General features: G+C 47.7%; 1 protein-coding gene across 1 annotated transcript; it reads left to right on the top strand.

Annotated features, from left to right (window-relative positions):
• The first annotated feature begins 7317 nt into the window (after positions 1-7317).
• Positions 7318-8778, top strand: chrm4a (cholinergic receptor, muscarinic 4a). Its single transcript, XM_078221228.1, has one exon. The coding sequence runs from the start codon at positions 7351-7353 to the stop codon at positions 8776-8778; it is 1428 nt and encodes a 475-aa protein (XP_078077354.1). The 5' UTR covers positions 7318-7350.
• Positions 8779-20092: the final 11314 nt, after the last annotated feature.

Below are 20092 nucleotides of genomic sequence, written 5' to 3'. Positions count from 1 at the left end.
TTTTAAAAAATTAATTCATGGGACATAGGCGTCATTGACTGGGCCGGCATTTATTGCCCATCCCTAGTTACCCAATGGCAGTTGAGAATCAACCACATTGCTGTGGATCTGGAGTCACATGTAGGCCAGACAGGAAAGAACAGCAGATTTCTCTTCCTAAAGGACATTAGTGACCCAGATGGATTTTTCCAACAATCGACAATGGTTTCATGGTCATCAGTAGATTCTTAATTCCAGATATTTTTTATTGAATTCAAATTCCACCATCAGCTGTGGCGGGATTCGAACCCGGGTCCCCAGAACATTAGCTGAGTTTCTGGATTAATCATCTAACAATAATGCCACGAGGCCATTACCTCCCCTGTCATCAATGATTCTGCATTTTAAATTAACACTGTGGACCCATCTTTTGTTTTTTCACCCACTTCTGCCATACACCATCATTCATTTTGTCATTTAATATTTCCTGTCTTCTGCCCTATCATAGACTTCTGTTCTTTATTCTGGTCCTCCTTCAATGTTTCAGTTCTTGATTAAAACCTGTTAAATATCGAACAAATTTCTGTTCTACATAAGGTTATTGATCTGAAATGATAGGCAGAGTTTTCCCTTGGGCTTTAGCACCCTGTTATCTTGGACTAAATGGGGTCCCGAGGCCCCTCTTGCTAGCAATGAGATCAACTCATTCATCTTTCTTGAGATGGTATCCTAATTGATTGCGTTCGGGCTTGCCATCCAGGTAAAGATGATGGGCAGGTTTTCAATGCTGCAGATCCAAGCAGAGGGCCAGCAGATACAAAGGTTCAGCTGGGAGAGGAGGATTCTGCTGTGGCAGGTTGGGCCCTACAAGGGTACATGAGCTGTGAGGTCATGTGAAGTACAAGGGCACATAAGCATGGCGACATCTTTGCTGGCCTGCACAGCAGTGTGAAAATGAACACGATCCAGGCCAACAGCATTGAGAGGAAATCCCTGTGGTGAACCATAGATGGTTACCACTATGGGTACTTGTACATATGTTACTCTTGTTACTGTTGGGGTTAGGGTTGGGGTTTTCCACCTGTTAGCATTGTTCGGTGGTACACTCCGGTTGGCTCCGCCTTCTTACAGGAGTATAAAGGTCACTGCTACTTCCTAGTGGCCCTTAGTCTGGGATAGTATTGTTAAGCAGTATGCTCTATGCTTGTTGTGAATAAAAGCCTTTATTCCCGGGTACGTCCTAGCCTCCCGAGTGAATTAATCGCGCATCAATCCCTTTCGTCAATCAGTTTTGGCTGTGATCACATGCCCAACACCTTCAACACCCTCCACCTCACATCTCTCACTCCCTCCACACAGGCTGCCACAGGAAGGCCAACTTCACGGAGCGGGCAGCCTCAGCACTTGGGGATTTGGCTGCTTTGCTCATGTCCAAATGCCATGGGAGTTACAAAATCATTCTTATTTGGAGGGGGGGGAGCGGGTGCTCAAACATCTGAACTGGCTGCCTGCCTCCATTGTGCAGGAACCTGATCATTTTCCAACCAGAATCCCCCCCCCCCCCCCACCCCCACCCCCCCGCCACTTTAAAAAGTTCCCTGAGTGCCAAAATGCATCATGATGCCATCCTATTGAGGCTGCCCCTGCTATTTTCCAACAATGCGTTATGGAGCCATCTTAGTGTGGCTCCCTCCCCCTGCTCTTATCCCAGAATTCATCACGGTGCTGCCCCGATGTGACCCCCCCCTGTTTTTTTTTCCTAGAATGCATCATGGTGCCGTCCCATTGTGGCGCCCCTTGCTATTTTCCTAGTCCCACTGCCGCCAGTTCCGTATCCCTCTCAACAAAAGTTGCCTAACCTGTTGAATATTTTCAACATTTTCTGTTCTTTATTTCAGATTTCTAGCAACTGGTGTGTCTTACTTTGTTTCACAGCTGTATGCACTGAGGATGGAGAAAACATATTTCTTGGTCACTTTATCTTTAACCTTTTTTCAGTTTATTCTTTCATGAGATGTGGACATTGCTGGTAATTTAATCGGAGGTTTCAAAAGGGAATGTACGCCTGAGGGGCGGCACGGTAGCACAGTGGTTAGCACTGCTGCTTCACAGCTCCAGGGTCCCGGGTTCGATTCCCGGCTTGGGTCACTGTCTGTGTGGAGTTTGCACATTCTCCTCGTGTCTGTGTGGGTTTCCTCCGGGTGCTCCAGTTTCCTCCCACAGTCCAAAGATGTGCGGGTTAGGTTGATTGGCCAGGTTATAAATTGCCCCTTAGAGTCCTGGGATGCGTAGGTTAGAGGGATTAGCGGGTAAATATGTGGGGGTAGGACCTGGGTGGGATTGTGGTCGGTGCAGACTTGATGGGCCGAATGGCCTCCTTCTGCACTGTAGGGTTTCTATGATCTATGATTCTATGAAGAGTTAAAGAAACATTACAGGAGAAAGGGTAGGGGAATGGGACGATCTGAGCCACTCTTGTAACTCCTTCTGTGCTGTAACCATTCTATGAGAAGAAAAGTAAAAGAAAGATTGATAAACAGATGAAGCAGTTCATGACCACTGAGTGACTCAAAGCACATTGCAGCCAATGAAATATTTTTGAAGTGAACTCACTGTTGTAATGTAGGAAACTTAGCTGCCAACTTGTGCACAGCAAGCTCCCACAAATAGCAATGTGATAATGACCAGAAAATCAATTTTTATTCGTTAGTTGTGTGATAAATATTGACCAGGACACCATGGAGAACCAACCTGCTCTTCTTTAAAATACAGCAGCACGGTGGCACAGTGGTTAGCACTGCTGCCTCACAGCGCCAGGGACCTGGGTTCAATTCCGGTCTTGGGTCACTGTATATGTGGAGTTTGCACATTCTCCCCTTGTCTGTGTGGGGTTCCTCCAGGTGCTGAGGTTTCCTCCCACAGTCCAAAGATATGCGGGGTTAGGTTGATTGGCCATGGTAAATTGACCCTAGTGTCAGGGGGATTAGCAGGGTAAATATGTGGGGTTACGGGGATAGGGCCTGGGTGGGATAGTGTTTGGTGCAGACTTGATGGGTCGAATGGCCTCCTTCTGCACTGTAGAGATTCTATGATTGACGCGGGATCTTTGATGTCCACCTGAGACGAGCGATGGATTTGTGTGTACCTTACCATTTTTAATCAGCAAGTTAAAAGGCCAAAAGCAGAGAAAAACAGCCGAGCTCAGGTCAGATCACGCAGTGAAGAGAATATAAAAATAATTAGTTGCAGCAGGGGCAACAGAAATATGTTAAGTTAAAACTGTGTGGGACTATTAGCATCGGGCAGAACGACAAGCTTGGGGCTCGATCCCAAATAAACATTTTATAGACCAATCTATGGAGTGTAAGAAATAATTCTGAGTGAATTGGAGGCTCCAAGACGGCTTAGAGGGCTTCGTACGTTTATTGTTCCTGTGAAATGTTTGCAAGTTGGTCATGACTGTATGTTAAATCTTCAAACTTGTAAAGCCTTTAGAAGGGAAAGGGCAATTGGAAGAGGAGGAAAGGTATACATATTGATTAAAGATACTATTATATCATTACTAAGAGAGGATATACGTAAGGGAAGGCAATCAGCAGAAACTCGATGGTTAGAATTGAGGAAGCAGAGAGAACCTAAGACTGTAATGGGAGCTGCTGATTGCAGCAATAAAGCGACAGAATGTATTAATTCAGAGAGTAAAGAGGCTTGATCAAAAACAGAGTTGTGTCAATGGGAGACCCTCACTGTCTTCTCTTCTTGAAGAAGAACAACCCCAAATTCTTCACTCTATCCTCATTACTGAAATTCCACATCCCTGGAACCATTCTCATAAATCTTTCCTGAACCCTCTTCATATCTTTCATGTGGTGGGATGCACATAATGGGACACAATAGTCCAGCTGAGGGTGCACCATTGATTGAAAAGGATTCACTGGAACTTGTTTATATGTGTATTTATACCTCTATTTATAAAGCTTGTGCTCCCTTTTGACTTGTTAATCACTTTCTCAGTCTGTCTTGTGTTCATAAAGCCCCACGCCCCTCTGTTCCTGCACTCCCTTTAGAATTGTACACTTTCCTTTCTATTGCTTCTCCTCATTCTTCCTACCAAAATGTGTTAATTCATACTTCTCTGCCACATGTCTGCCCATTCCACCAGCCTCTGAGCTCTCAGACTCTATTAGTATCCTCAGAGTACACAATACAGTTTTGTGTCATCTGTAAATTTTGAAATTGTGCCATGCACACCCAAGTCTAGATCATTAATGTAGATCAGGAAGAAGAGTGATCCTAACACTGACTCCTGGGACACCCTACTATATACCTTCTTCCAGTCTGAAAAGTAATCAGGCACCATTGCTCTGCTTCCTGTCTTTGAGCCAACTTTGTATCCATGCTGATAGTGTTCATTTTATTCCATGGGCTTCAACTTTGCTGAAAAGCCTATTTTGTGGCACTCTATCAAAAATATTTTCAAAGTCCACATATACTACATCAATTGCGTCACCCCCATCAGCCCTCGCTGTTTATCAAAAAACTCAATCAAATTAGTTCAACACAATTTGCCCACAATAAACACATGCAAGCTTTCCTTAATTGACCCACAGTTGTCCAAGTGACCGTTAATTTTGTCCAGATTATCATTTCTAAAAGGTTTCCCACCGTGACGTTAAGCAGAATGGTTTATAATTGGTGAGTTTATCTTGACACTTTTTAGAGCAGGGGTATAACATTTGCAGTTCTCCAGCTCTCTGGCGCTACCTCGAAGGAAGATTGGAAGATTGTTGCTCATGTTTCCACAATTTCCATAATTGCTTTACTTCTCTCAGAATCCTTAGATGCATCCCATCCAGTCCTGGTGACTTAACAAGTTCGAGTACAACCAGCCTTTCTACCATGTCCTCTTTCTCCAGGCTTATCCCACCCGATGTCTTAGGTACCTTCCCTTTCACAAAGACTTTGGCAGCATCTTCCTTCCCAATTCCTTGTTTCTAATGTGTCAGTGTGGACTTGATGGGTTGAAGGACCCCTTCTGCGCTGTATGATTCTGTGATAAAATCACATGCCAAGTATTCATTTAGTAACTCAACAATTCTTACATCCCCATTATGGTCCCTAATCAACCTTAGTCCTCTTTTTACCACACATTTTTATTACTTTTATGCATAAAGCAGAGTTTTGGACTCCCTTTTATGTTAACTGTCAGTCTCTCCTCTTACTCTCTTTTTCTCACTCCTAATTCTTTTCTCACTTCCCCCTCTGAACTTTCCATATTCAATCTGTATCACACTTGTACCTGACATCTCTGTACACCGTCTTTTTCTTCATCATCTCACTCGGTATTTCGCCTTTTGGTGAGTTAGAGCTTTTTTGTCCTACCTTTCTTCTTTGTGAGAATGTACCTCGACTGTACCCGAACCACCTCCCCAGCCTATTGTTCCTTTACAGTTTTGCTTGACAATCTTTGATTCCAATTTACCTCAAAATGAAGGCATGCTCTGACAGACGTGAAAAATTTAAAAAATGGAGGGGCCTGACAGGCAGGTATTTTTGATAGAAAATTGAGATCATGGCAGGGGCCTTCCCTGCCCACTTGGCCCTTATTTGGAGCCTGGAGCCTCTAGTTGTAATTGTCCCCTCGAGCACCGTGGGAAGGCTGCCTCCATGATGTTTGTCTCCATGGTTATGTCTCATGAATCAAATTGAATTTTCTGAGTGAGTAACTAAAGGAATAAACAAGGGAATATCTTTGGATATCATTTATATAGATTTCCAGAAGGCATTGGATAAAAATCCATCTTGTGAGCTAAAAATTAAAATTAATGGGATTGAAGATAATTTATTGATCTGATTGGTTAAGCAGGTGAAGACAAAGAGTAGACAATTCTAGACAATTCTAGACAATTCAAAGACAATTCTAGGCACTAATAGATGTATGCTTGAATTGGAAAGGAATAACTAGTGTCCCACCAGGATTTTGCCAGGGACCTGAACTATTCTCTATGTTTATTAATGATTTAGAAATGATCAGAGTCATATATGGAAGTTTGTTAATGATAGAGATCTGTGGCATAGTAAGTAGTGCAGATAGGGACACAACATTACAAAGGGACATTGATAGATTCAGTGGCTGGGCAAAATTGTGACAGATGGATTTCAATGCAGGTAAATGTGAGATCATCCATTTTGGCTCAAAAAAGGATGCACTTGGCCTTTTTCCAATTGTTGAAAAGTGAGAAACAGTAGAGGCACAAAGAGATTCAGAGGTACATGTATACTTATCAGTAAAGATTCATGTATATGTATCAGTGAAGGTCCATGTGTACATATCACTGAAGGTCCATGTATACATATCAATAAAATATAATTGGTAAATAATATTCAGAAAGCTAAGACAATGGGTGGCTGCGATCGTACCAGTCTGCAAAATCCCATCTGAGGTCAACGGTTCTTTGCATGGTCCATGTCCCGCCCTCTACGATTCCCGTGGTGGGCGGGACAGGGAAATTCCACTCAATGTGTCTCTTTGTAACCAGATAGCTGGAAGCTACAACAATAGTTAGATCACATCTGGAGTACAATGCACAATTCTGGGCACTCATCTTATAAAGGATATATTGGCCATAGTATGAGTGCAGTGGGGATTATTCAGAATGTTACCAAGGCTCCAAGGATAAACCAAGCTTGTATTTTCTTGAATATAGAAATTTTGCAAAAATTGACAGGCTAGATGATTTCTCTGTTGCTGGGAAGTCCTGGACAAGGATTCAGAGACATCCTACTTAGGCGTGAAGTTAGGAAAAGCTTCTTCACACAGGGGTGGGTGAACTGTGTAACTTTGAATTATATGAATCCTGAGAGTGACGGATTTTTGATAACCGAAAGTATTAAGGGAAATGGAGCCCTGCTGAATGAATAGAGTTAGGATACAGATCAGCCATGATCTCACTGAATGGCTGAACAGTCTCGGAGGGCTGAATGGCCTACTCCTGTCCGTATGTTCCTTATGGAACACTGTTCCTTTAACATAACGGATATAATATATGTCGATGGAGGTGACAAAAAGCCCACAGTTTACAACAATCATTATTTGATATGCAGCAGTAACAGTAGAGTTATGCTTTGAACTGAACCATTGTTAAAATAAAAAGGAAAGAAGGGTTGATAAACTACAGGCCTACCTGACCATTGGTGGGTCAATCAGGGTATTCACATTCTAATTCTAATTCTAAGGGGAATTTGACAGTAACTTCATTGCAGTGTTAATGCAAGCCTACTTGTGTCACTAATAAACTTAAATTTAATTATGTCCTTCTCTGTGTTTCAGATTCTATCTATAACACGTTTGGAGAAACCTTGCAGCTGAAAATGGAGAATGTCACATTTGAGGATGCTGGAGCCAACAGCTCAAATGAAACTATAGGAATGACATGGACCAGCCCTTTCAAGACGGTTGAGATTGTGTTTATAGCTGTGGTGACGGGATCCCTCAGCTTGGTGACAGTGGTTGGCAACATATTAGTCATGTTATCCATCAAAGTGAATCGCCAGTTGCAGACTGTGAACAACTACTTCTTATTCAGCTTGGCCTGCGCCGATCTGATTATTGGAGTCTTTTCTATGAACTTATATACAGTTTACATTATTAAAGGCTATTGGCCTCTTGGGGCTGTTGTCTGTGACTTGTGGCTGGCTTTGGACTATGTTGTGAGCAATGCTTCTGTAATGAACCTGTTGATTATCAGCTTCGATCGCTACTTCTGTGTAACGAAGCCACTTACCTATCCGGCTCGAAGGACCACCAAAATGGCTGGGCTTATGATAGCAGCGGCTTGGATACTTTCGTTCATCTTGTGGGCGCCGGCCATCCTCTTTTGGCAGTTCATTGTTGGCGAACGCCAGGTAAAACAAGGACAATGTTACATTCAATTCTTCTCCAACCACGTTGTGACATTTGGCACAGCCATCGCAGCGTTCTATCTGCCAGTTGTAATCATGACAGTTTTGTACATCCAAGTCTCCTTTGCTAGCAGGAGTAGAATGAAAAGTCATAGGACTGAGAGTCAGAAAGAGAACACGTCGCGTTCTTCCAACTTCTTCAAGAGTCACTTCAGCAGGCAGCAGAATAACAACAACTCTCCCAAGCCAACGACAGACTCCTCCAGTGACACTGTGCGGAATGGAAAGGTGGAGGAAAAGCCCTCCACAAAACAAGTGTCCCTGAGCCAGCGTGAGGAGAAGGAGACCTCAAATGAGTCCAGTTCAGCCAGCACTGTTCCACCCCATCCTCAAGAGAAAGGCACAAGCGATGTCATACAGCACACACAAGCGCCAAAACTGTCCAAAATGCAGAGCTCCAAATGGTCAAGGATCAAGATAGTCACCAAACAGGCTGGCAATGAGTGTGTCACGGCCATCGAGATCATGCCCGGGAATGCGACCAACAACACAGCGGCAAACAAACCCGGCATTGTCGCCAGGAAATTCGCTAACATTGCGAGAAGCCAAGTGCGAAAGAGGCGCCAGGTGGCTGCCAGGGAGAAAAAGGTCACGCGGACAATCTTTGCAATTCTCCTGGCATTTATATTCACGTGGACTCCCTACAACGTCATGGTTCTCTTCAGCACATTCTGTGGAGACTGTGTCCCTGAGACTGCCTGGGTCATTGGTTACTGGCTGTGCTACATCAACAGCACTGTCAATCCAGCTTGCTATGCCCTCTGCAACATTACCTTCAAAAAGACTTTCAAACACTTGTTACTGTGCAAATACAAAAACATTAGTAATACAAGATAAATTGAATGCCAGAGACTGGCCCACAATTTGTATTTGCCATGGATTTAAAAATGGAAGTGTTGTAAAGCGGTATTTTCTGAGATTCCAGACTTACACTGTGCTTGTATTTTCAGCCTAAAGTTCTGCTCTTTCCCTTCCTTAAGTAAAGCATGTACATACCATGTAAGCAAAGACATGACAGTGTGCAAAAACAAAAATCATAACTCATTCTGATATTGTGTAGGTGCTTGTGGTAGACCAAGTCAGAAATGTGCTTTTCCTTGTGTCCTGCTTCAGTTCCAATTGTGCCAGGTCGCAGAAACATGACGTGTTGCGAGACCTGTGAACTATTGTTTGAAGTGTAAGATATCTAGACATGGCTGAATGAACGCTGTGACTGGCACTCGATGGGTGATATTAAAGATCCCCCAAAAAAGGTTTTTTGACCTCCCCAAGATTAAATTGCAGCCCTTCCCTCACCCTCAGCTATTTAAATAATGTAATGTGAGCTTGACCAAGTGAACAAGGCCATTTGAAAGCTGGCATCGTGCTGACAGGGAATGGTGAGAAGATACAATGAGGCTGTCACTGCAAGGGATGATATCGGAATTATATGTCCTTTATTCATTTCAAATGGAATTGGTTTAGTAATGGAGCAGTTGAGGTCAGGGCATATAGTATAATGAACTTTGTGTAATCTTTCCAATAATGCTGTGGCTGGTGTAACTTTGATCCTTTAATATTATTTACAATATAAATATTTAAAACATTCACCCATGCTGGAGTGTGTTTTGTGGGTGAGTGATGGGCCACCTTCACCATTTCATTTTCTTCATTGCGATCCGGTATTAATATTGAGAAGGGAGCAAGTATTTAGGTTGAAGGCTGATTCCTGTCCCATCAGGAGTGACCAAGCAGCAAAAGGTGACAATAACAGAAGATATCGGCCAGGATGGCATGATTCCGGTAGCAGGCTTTGTAATACTGGATTTTAGAGGCACAGTGGTACAGTGGTTAGCACTGCGGCCTCACAACGTCAGGGATCCAGGTTCAATTCTGGCCTTGGGTGATAGCCTGCGTGGAGTTTGCACGTTCTCCCCATGTCTGCGTGGGTTTCCTCCGGGTGCCCCGGTTTCCTCTCACAATCCAAAAATGTGCAGGTTATGTGGATTGGCCGTGCTAAATTGCCCCTTAGTGTCAGGGGGATTAGCAGGGTAAATATGTGGGGTTATGGGAATAGGGCCTGGGTGGGATTGTTGCCAGTGTAGGCTCAATGGGCCGAATGGCCTGTTTCTTCACTGTAGGGATTCTATGATTCTAGAGATCTGTTTCTCTCAAGGTGTGTGAGACAGACAGTGTCAGGAAGTTGGCAATAAATAGGTTTGGGTAAGGTTGGAGAACAAGAGGTTACTGAGATTGGAAAGGTTTAAACACAAGCTAAAAAGTTTATATTTAAGGGATTGGGGTTTTAGGAGCTAACATAGGTCAATGAGTTTGGAGGTAATGAATTCATTCAATTGGGATATCATACAGGCGGCCTAGTTTTGGATGAATTACGGGTGATGATGATGATCAATCACCCAGAGAAATATAATATAGTCTGGAGCCGATCAGTGCATAGATAGTGTTGCTGGCACAGGGGCAGATAAAGGTGATGTCATGGGGATGCAGAGAATGTCAGGTCAGATATTCAGCTCACACCTAAATCGAATTCCAAAAGGTCCAAACAGTCTGGCTCAGCTTGGGATAGGGGCTGGGGAGGGCGTGGAATTGTTGGAAAGGGTACAGAGCTTGTGACGTGTGCTTAGACAATGGGGTGAATTTTCCCATTCAGCCCACCACAGGAATCGTAGCGGGCGAGGGGCAGACCATGGAATGGTCCATTGATCTCGGGCGGGGTTTTCCAGTTTCGGGGCAAGCGTGGCCGGAAAATCCCTCCCAGTGGCTTTGTTTGTACCAATGTTTAACTGGGCTAATCTGAAACTGTTAGACAATTGGACAATGCAGATGCAGGTCAACAGAGGTGGTGGGACAATTGGGTATCTTGAACGTACGTGGGAAAGCTGATCCAATATCTATGGATGGGATCAACAAGGAGCACAAGGCAGGTGAGGCTAATGTACAAAACACAAGGGAGCAAAATGGTGGGGATGAGGAAGTGGTCATCTCTGACTGAAGAGTCAGCAACTTGTGGCTGAGAAGCCTTGGGATTCTGATCTTGTGGGTTCACCATGCTTGAGTAGGAAGCCTGTGCAGAATCATGCATTAGAGATTGTGTCCTTAAATGTTAAGTTGGAAAAGTCCATTAACTGCATGACAGATGGGCTCAGAGTCACGCAGTTGATTCTAATGCACTTAATAGCTCCAAACTCTCTAACTACCTACAATAGATGCAATAAGTCCAATTGAAGGTTCTGGTACAAAACTGCATAAACTGCCAAAGATGCCTGGTGTCCCAGAATGGAGAGGATGAGTTCTTAAGAAGTGATCTGATGGGTACCATTTGGGTATGTTTTCTGCTGTTTAGTGCCCAAGCAGAACCAGCCTTGCACTAGCGGCCTGGCAGAATTATGCAACCACTTAACACAACATCTGTGCCCTCCTACAGTCTCTTCAGATACACATGCATCAGAAAGGAGTCAGGGCCAAGCTATCCTTGCAGCAGCCCACATGGGCCCCTCCCAGGGACCTGCTGCCCTGAGACAGGGATCACCTGAGGCCCAGCTGTTTCCTGATGCAAAGTACCAGGCAGCCACTTCAGAACTTTCTGTCCCTGAGAGTGCAGACAGAAAGAGGCAGCTAAGGTCTGAAAGGATAAGTATTAAGAAGCTCCAAAGGGAGGCATTATGACTGCCAGCAGTAGAATGGGACACAGCTTTTTACTCAACAAAGAATGCTTTGGGGCAGCACACTGGCATAATGGTTTGCACTGCTGCCTCACAGTGCCAGGGACCCAGGTTCAATTCCAGCTTGGGTCAATGTTTGTGCGGAGTCTTCACGTTCTCCCCGTGGCTGCATGGATTTCCTCCGCATGCTCTGAAAGACGTGCTGGTTAGGTGCCTTGGCCATGCTAAATTCTCCCTCAGTGTAGCTGAACAGGCACCGGAGTGTAGTGACTAGGGGATTTTCACAGTAACTTCATTGCGGTGTTAATGCAAGCCACCTTGTGACTAACAAATAAACTTTTAAAATTTTTCATTTGATACCATATGTACCCAGGAACTGGAGGAAGATCTGAAGGTGATTTACAGTGTGCCTCTAAAATGGGTGTCTGGAACATTGTGGAGGAGAGATAATATGTGAAAGAGGGACTGTGATGGTAGGACTGGCTTATATTTGGCTCAGATATGGGGGAGGCGTCAGCGGAGGCCATGTAGCAGGCTTCACACTGGGCACCACAACCTCCCTGCGTCTCCGACCACTGGATTTTTGGCATCATCAGCTCCGCACCAGAAATGGGCGTGTGCTGAATGAATCATTTAATTTGGGATTTGGATCCCATCAGCAGGCCTGGGACTGGACATTCCGCACCCCACCAGGAGTGCTTCACTCCAGGAGAGAGCTCTACTAGCAGGGAGCTGGTGGCCCGACCCCGCTGGAGTGAAGGACGGCCATGGAGGCCCCCCCAGGATGTTGGGGGTAAGGGGAGGGTGCACCCTGGGCATTGCCAGCTTGGCACTGCCCAAAGGGAAAACTGGCAATATCCATGGGGCACCTTGGCACTGCCCACCGGGAATCAGGCAGTGCCAAGGGAGCAGGGCCAGATGGGGCGCTTGGGGTGGGATTGGCCTGCTGGAGTGGGGGGTCGGGGTTGCGGGGGAGGGAATGAGGGGGGGTGGGACTGTGGAGGGTGGGGTCAGTACTGCAGGGGGGTGAGGGATCGAGGCGGGCCAGGTGGGGGGAGGTTGGGGCTGGCCCGGACACATCCGGGAGGTCAGCGATCAGGGGGTGGGAAGATCAGAGAGGCAGCGTTGTGGTGTCATGGGGCTGACCAGCAATTGTGAGGCCGGCGGTGCGGGATTACATGCGCCGATCTCAGCACTGACAGATTGGCATGTGCGCAGTGGCTCGCTCAGTGCTGGCCTCTCCAGAGGGAATAGGCCCCACCCCCAGCTTTTCAGCGTGATTCAGGCTAGTGCACTCTGCAGTGCACAGAGTGTGGGAGATTCATTTTGAAAATCCTGCTGAAAAAAGCAACGGGAGTTATTCCAGTTTTTACGCGAATTATGTGCTTAGAATTTTTTTGGGAGAATCCCACCCATAACTGAGCTAAACTTCTGTTTTATCAGATCCAGCTGCAGATATCTGACAGATAAAGGCAACTCCTGAATAAATTCTTCCTGACAAGGGCCTTTGACTGCACACACACTCTGATGGCCAGCTCTGCATCTCTCCTCTTCCGGCGTATCTATGAGGAGGCCTTCTGCCATCCCAAAATGGAAGTGGATGGGTTCAAGGTGGGTAAGGTCCTGACCGGTTCTGGGGGTTAAAAATCCCTTTCGATACATCCATCACATTTCATGCGGTAGTGGACAGCTGATTGACTGAGGACCACATTCCCTTGTGATGCAGCCTGCAATAATCCAATGAGATAAGGGAGTGAGTGCAGTTGTGTTTTGCACTGATGCTGGTAATACAAAGGCTTTTGTTAGAGGGGACTCCAAGACCAAGGCTAGCAGAGGACATTCCTCTAATATCACATAGTGTAAACCTGGTCTTCATGAGGATCACTGACTAATGAGGAAAGGGATCCCAGACTGATCAATAACCATAACTGTTCATATACAAAAGACCCAGAAACTACACATGGAAAACCCAAGTGGTGCAGGGCTCTGGGAACCTTAATTCCAATGTCATTGGAGCTAGGAAGCTCTTTTCTTCCCAAGCACTCTACAATTGCCATGCGTCTGGTCTCACATTGCCCACACATTGCAACGCAAAATACTATTTCTGACATTAATGATCTAATTTGAATTGGACTCCACCCCTGCACCCTCAGGATCAGACCTCACCCCTGCACCCTCAGCATGGGACTCCACCCCTACACCCTCAGGATCAGACCCCACCCCCCCTGCACCCTCAGGATCAGACCCCACCCCCCCTGCACCCTCAGGATCAGACTCCACTCCTGCACCCTCAGGATCAGACCCCAGTCCTGTGTCCTCAGTATGGATCTCTACTCCTGCACCTTTATGATCGGACCCCATCCCAGGATCAGATGCTGCCCCAGGATCAACGCCCTTTCAAGATCTGGGTCCTAGACTAGTAATGCTACCACTAACCCAGCTTCAGGCTTCCTCCCTGTTCTTGAACTGCTGCCTGCTACAACTTCCTGCCCGATAGGAAACCCAGCCTCAGAGATAGGGGTGTCTAAAACTAGAGGTCATAGATTTAAGTTGAGAGGGGAGAGATACAAAAGGTCCAGAGGGGCAATTTTTTCACACAGAGGTTTGTGAGTGTCTGGAACGAGTTGCCAGAGATAGTTGTAGAGGCGAGTACAATTTTGTCTTTTATAAGGCATTTAGACAGTTACATCGGTACGATGGGTATCGAGGGATATGGGCCAAACACGGGCAATTGGGACTAGCTTAGTGGTTAAAAAAAGGGATGGCATGGACAACTTGGGCCGAAGAGCCTGTTTCCTTCCTGTAAACCTCTGAGTCTATGACTGTAAATCAGGCTGACTTCCTCGATGGGTAACGACTGACACAAAATGCTCCTCTTGTATCTTGGCCTTCATTTTAATGCACAGGACAAGGGAAGCAGCTTCATTGGGGAATGTGAAAGGAGTGTTTAAATGTGATTTGCATTGCCTATGCTGGCCATCAGTAGACTGGAGGTAAGAGGGAAGATACAACAAAAACACTTGATTCATGGAACTTCAATGAAATTGCGAATTTCTTTCCTTACCTTTATGCTAAATGACAATCTCAGATCCCCAGGTCATGTTAGATTAATACAATTCCATCACCATGATCTATTGATGTCTCATTAATTAATCTAGACACCAATATGACATTCTCATCCTGTGGATTTGCTGATCAAGACTGCCCACTCAGGGGAGGCGATGGCCTAGTGGTATTATCACTAGAGTATTAATCCAGAAACTCAGCTAATGATCAGGGGACCCGGGTTCAAATCCTGCCACAGTGGATGGTGGAATTTGAATTGAATAAAAAGTATCTGGATTAAGAATCTACTGATGACCATGAAACCATTGTCAATTGTCGGAAAAACCCATCTGGTTCACGAATGTCCTTTAGGGAAGGAAATCTACAGTCCTTACCTGGTCTGGTTTACATGTGACTCCAGAGCCACAGCAATGTGGTTGACTCTCAACTGCCCTCCAAGGGCAACTAGGGATGGGCAATAGATGCCAGCCAGCCAGCGATGTCCATGTCCCGGGAATGAATTTTTGAAAACTCAGGGTCAGGTTTTGGATAGTATTATGAACCCACCCAACAGAAATATCCACAAAGCACCGGGTGCTGATTTTTCATCTCACCTGTAATCAGTGACAGATTTCATACCAGCCATCAGAGAGAAAGAACATTATATTCTGACTATGCACCCGGCCACCAGTTCAAGGGGCTTACTTCAAACAACAACCAATCTGAAATGTTTCAAAGCATTTTCCTGGCACAAGCTGCAGTTAGAAACATTCTGGCATCCATTTCCTTTCGAAGTAGTTTATGCAGAATAAGCTACGACATGACAATAAAATGGAATTTTCATCTCATACTAACTTGGATCCATTAACAGATATTTAAACGTGATTTACTTTATTCCCCAGTGTTTGTCCAAACACACATTTATCTAATGGTATAACCTCATCTGAAATATTAGTCGGAATCAAACCACCATTCATGCCAGCGGGAATTTTCCCATCCGTCAAATTCTCTGACCTCGCTGCAGGGGGAGCATGGCTTGAATGGGAGTAAGATCACACCTACTGGGTGGAATTTACCGAGTTTTTTTAAGTGTCCAGCGAGCGTGGAAATGGGAGAGTTTCTGATCTGTTTTTTGGGCGAGTTTTCACGCCCAATCTTATGCACTCTGTCTCTGAAGTTTTGGGCGAGACCATTTCCAGCTACAAGAGGCAGTAGGCAGGGTTTAACTCGCCAGGCGGCCAGCAGCTCAGATTGGAGCCACAAACTGCACATGTGCAGAAAAAGCAAAAAAATAAAGCAGCTCTCCTGGCAGGACCCTCCTGAGCCAGATACAGCCTTTCCCCTCCCCCCCACAGATATTGGAGTCCCCCCCCCTCCCCTGCCCCCCTCACCCTCCTCTCCTCGCCCCCCTCCCCTCACCCCCCTCGCCCCCCCGCCCGCCCTTCGCCCCCCCCTCACCCCCCTTCACACCCCCCCCTTGCCCCCTCCCCCCGTCACACCCCCCCACCCCCCCTCACCCCCCCTCGCACCCCCCCCCACCCTCCCTTCGCACCCCCCCTCACCTCCCCACCCCCCCCTTTGTAGCCCCCCTTTCCCCCCCACCCCCCCTTCGCACCCCCCTCACCCCCCCCCCACCCCGTTCGCACCCCCCCCCTTGCACCCCTCCACCCCACCTTCGCACCCCCCCCCTCACACCCCCTCCCCCCCTGGACCCACTTGCACATGGCTCCGATGGCTACCTGACATGATCCCCTCTCTCCCCTGCCCCCGATCATCACAGAGACACAAATTCCCTCCCCACCCCCTTCCTCCCATCAGCACTCCTGCGATTTGGCTTCCCCTCCATGGTAACAAGGCAAACTGCTTTAAACTCACTGGAATGCTCTAATGGATGCGTGACTCACCCTAACTGCCTGCAGCTGATCTACAGGCAGTGCAGGAAGCAATGGCCTCCAGGAAGTCAGCACCCAGATTTTCGGAATCGGACCTGGCCAGGTTGCGGGAAGCAGTGTAGGCAGGGCGGGACACACTCTTCACCCCAGCAGGACATCGTCCCAGGGGAAGGGATGGAAACAGCCTGGGAGGCTGTGGCCACATGTGTTAGTACCAGGGCACTGGCGAGGAGAACTGGGAAGCAGCGCTGGAAAAAAATGAATGACCTAATCCGGGCAGCAAGGGTGAGTGTTTAACCTCTGTAAGTAGTCTCACAACACCAGATTAAAGTCCAACAGGTTTATTTGGTAGCACGAGCTTCCGGAGTGCTGCCCCTTCATCAGGTGAGTGCAGGATTTGGTTCACAGATACGGGGCATATATAGACACAAACTCAATTACAAGATAATGGTTGGAATGTGAGTCTTAACAGATAATCAAGTCTTTACAAGTGCAAACAATGTGAGTGGAGAGAGAGTTAAGCACAGGTTAAAGAGATGTGAATTGTCTCCAGCCAGGACAGTTAGTGAGATTTTGCAAGCCCAGGCAAGTCGTGGGGGTTACAGATAGTGTGACATGAACCCAAGATCCCGGTTGAGGTTGTCCTCATGTGTGCGGAACTTGGCTATCAGTTTTTGCTCAGCGACTGCGTTGTCATGTGTCGTGAAGGCCGCCTTGGAGAACGCTTACCCGAAGATCAGAGGCCGAATGCTCTTGACAGCTGAAGTGTTCCCCAACAGGAAGGGAACATTCACGCCTGGTGATTTTCGAGCGGTGTCCATTCATCCGTTGTCGTAGCGTCTGCATGGTCTCCCCAATGTACCATGCCTCGGGACATCCTTTCCTGCAGCGTATCAGGTAGGCAATGTTGGCCGAGTTGCAAGGGTATGTACTGTGTACCTGGTGGATGGTGTTCTCACATGAGATGATGGCCTCCTTGTCGATGATCCTGCATGTCTTGCTGAGGTTGCTGTGGCAGGGTTGTGTGGTGTCGTGGTCACTGTTCTCCTGAAGGCTGGGTAGTTTGCTGCGGACAATGGTCTGTTTGAGGTTGTGCGGTTGTTTGAAAGCAAGAAGTGGGGGTATGGGGATGGCCTTGGCGAGATGTTCATCTTCATCGATGACATGTTGAAGACTCCGGAGAAGATGTCATAGCTTCTCCACTCCGGGGAAGTACTAGACGATGAAGGGTACTCTGTCCGCCGTGTCCCGTGTTTGTCTTCTGAGGAGGTCGGTGCAGTTTTTCACTGTCCTGCATGCTTCCAGCCCCTGACCCCCAAGCACCTCCCTCCTCCCCCCAGCGCTTGCCCACTGAGGGCCACCACCTGATACCCTGCAGGACTCGTGTCATCAGATTTTTCATGGTTCCTTCTGTCCCCACAGGAGAAGAATGCCCATAACTGCCATGAGAGGGCGAAGACAGGGTATGGTGAGTTTGACATCTGAGTCCTCACCTGCTTTGAGGAGTGGGCACTGGATCTTGCGGGAGAGGAGGGGATGCGGGCGATAAGTGACAACATGGTTGGGCTGGATCATAGAAGTGATCACCTGCCAATTCTCCACTCTATGGAGAAATCTCAAGTAAGTTGCATGCAGCCCAGATTCCTCTCCCTCCCTTGCACTTAACCTTGTGTCCTGTGTTGCAGGGAGGGACCCTGATGCCTCGGGGTCATCTGGCATCGCGGCCCCCAGTTCTGCTATCACCCACCCTGCCCCTGACAGCTCAGAAGACTCCTCGGAGGAAGCCAATGAAGGGACCTCCGAGTCGAGCGCCAGTTTGGCATCAGCTTTCACCTCACAACTCACCATCCCAGAGACTCTCACGTTGGTGGGTCCAATTAGTGGTCAGGCTTCTGGGTCACTCTCTGGTGCGCACGGCACATTTGCTGATGTACATCGGGTGGAGGAAGGAACGTCCGAGGTCTCTGGCGCGCGGGGCCCTGCCGGAGGTGAGGACTCTGCTGGCCCCAGACTACATGCTGGGCCTCTGTGATCACTTGTCCCTCAGTTGCTGGAGATGCAGCAACAGAACCAGGGAATGCAGGAGGGGCTGACAGCAACACTAGACCGATTGAAAGGCTGTTGGGAAGAGTCCCAAAGCTTTCGGGCGGACCAGCTATTGCCTGTCTTGCGTGGTTCCCAGGCCAACACTGCAAAGGTGGCATCTCCAGTAGAAAGCCTGGGACAGGGGATCCTCACCATGAGTGGCAGGCTCCAAGCGATGGCTGGGTCACAGCAGGCCACAACAGAGTCCCAAAGGCTGAAGGCCTCAACAAGATTCTTGAGATTCTGCAGATCATGGCTGAGTGACTCGAGAACTTGCAGGAGACCCATAGAACCATAGAAAATTACAGCTCAGAAACAGGCCTTTTGGCCCTTCTTGTCTGTGCCGAACCATTTTATGCCTAGTCCCACTGACCTGCACTTGGACCATATCCCTCCACACCCCTCTCATCCATGAACCCATCCAAGTTTTTCTTAAATGTTAAAAGTGACCCTGCATTTACCACTTTATCCGGCAGCTCATTCCACACTCCCACCACTCTCTGCGTGAAGAAGCCCCCCCTAATATTCCCTTTAAACTTTTCTCCTTTCACCCTTAACCCATGCCCTCTGGATTTTTTCTCCCCTAGCCTCAGCGGAAAAAGCCTGCTTGCATTCACTCTATCTATACCCATCAAAATCTTATACACCTCTATCAAATCTCCCCTCAATCTTCTACGCTCCAGGGAATAAAGTCCCAACCTATTCAATCTCTCTCTGTAACTCAGCTTCTCAAGTCCTGGCAACTTGAGACCCAGTGGAACAGCGCTGAGACACAGCGGGCTATAGCAGCAACCGTTGAGAATGTGGCCCAGTCACAGAGGGCCACAGCTGAGGACTTGCACAGGATGGCCCTGTCTCAGAGGGCACAGCTGCGCCCATTGGGAGATGGCCCCCCCCAACTCAGGTGGCCTTCACAGAGGGCTCAACCGCCATGGGTAGGACGCAGGTAGTCCTCCAGGACTGGAAGGGCCAGGTGAAGCCGGAGCTTCTGGAGCTCACTGCAGAAGCACCGCCGTCACATGGAGTGACCCAGGGGCCCACAGGGAATCCCGAGGGAGAAGGAAGGGCTCGAGCCCATGCTGGAGCCTTCCAGCCAGGAGAATGTGGCTGTGGCTACACCTTCTGACTCCCCCCTTCCTGACACTGGGCATTTCAGGGGCAGCGGGGATGAAGAGGGTGTCATGGGTACGTTCCACACATCGGGAGGCTGGCCAGGGCCCTCAAGGTCCAGCCCCTCCAAAGGACGATCGCCATGGGCAACAAAGTGTGTGTTGATCAGAGCCTCCCTCGCCACCCTCACATGCCTGACCTTGCTGCCGCCAGCCCTCCAGCACCTGGTGGTGTTGCTCTTCATCGTCATCCTCCTCCTCTTCCTCCTCTCCCTGCTCGGTGGCCTTCTCCTCAGCGATGCCCGGCTGGTCAGGCTCCATGCCCTCCTCCCCAGGAAGGTCTCCTTGCTGCTGCGCC

The sequence above is a fragment of the Mustelus asterias genome, chromosome 9 (assembly GCF_964213995.1).
Source record: "Mustelus asterias chromosome 9, sMusAst1.hap1.1, whole genome shotgun sequence".
Classification (NCBI taxonomy): Eukaryota; Metazoa; Chordata; class Chondrichthyes; order Carcharhiniformes; family Triakidae; genus Mustelus; species Mustelus asterias.
Note: the sequence above shows the minus strand (reverse complement) of the source record. Positions and strands in the feature narration are given on the sequence as shown.

Coding starts and splice junctions, on each gene's coding strand:
- chrm4a (XM_078221228.1), top strand. CDS start 7,351: ATGGAGAATGTCACATTTGAGGATGCTGGAGCCAACAGCTCAAATGAA.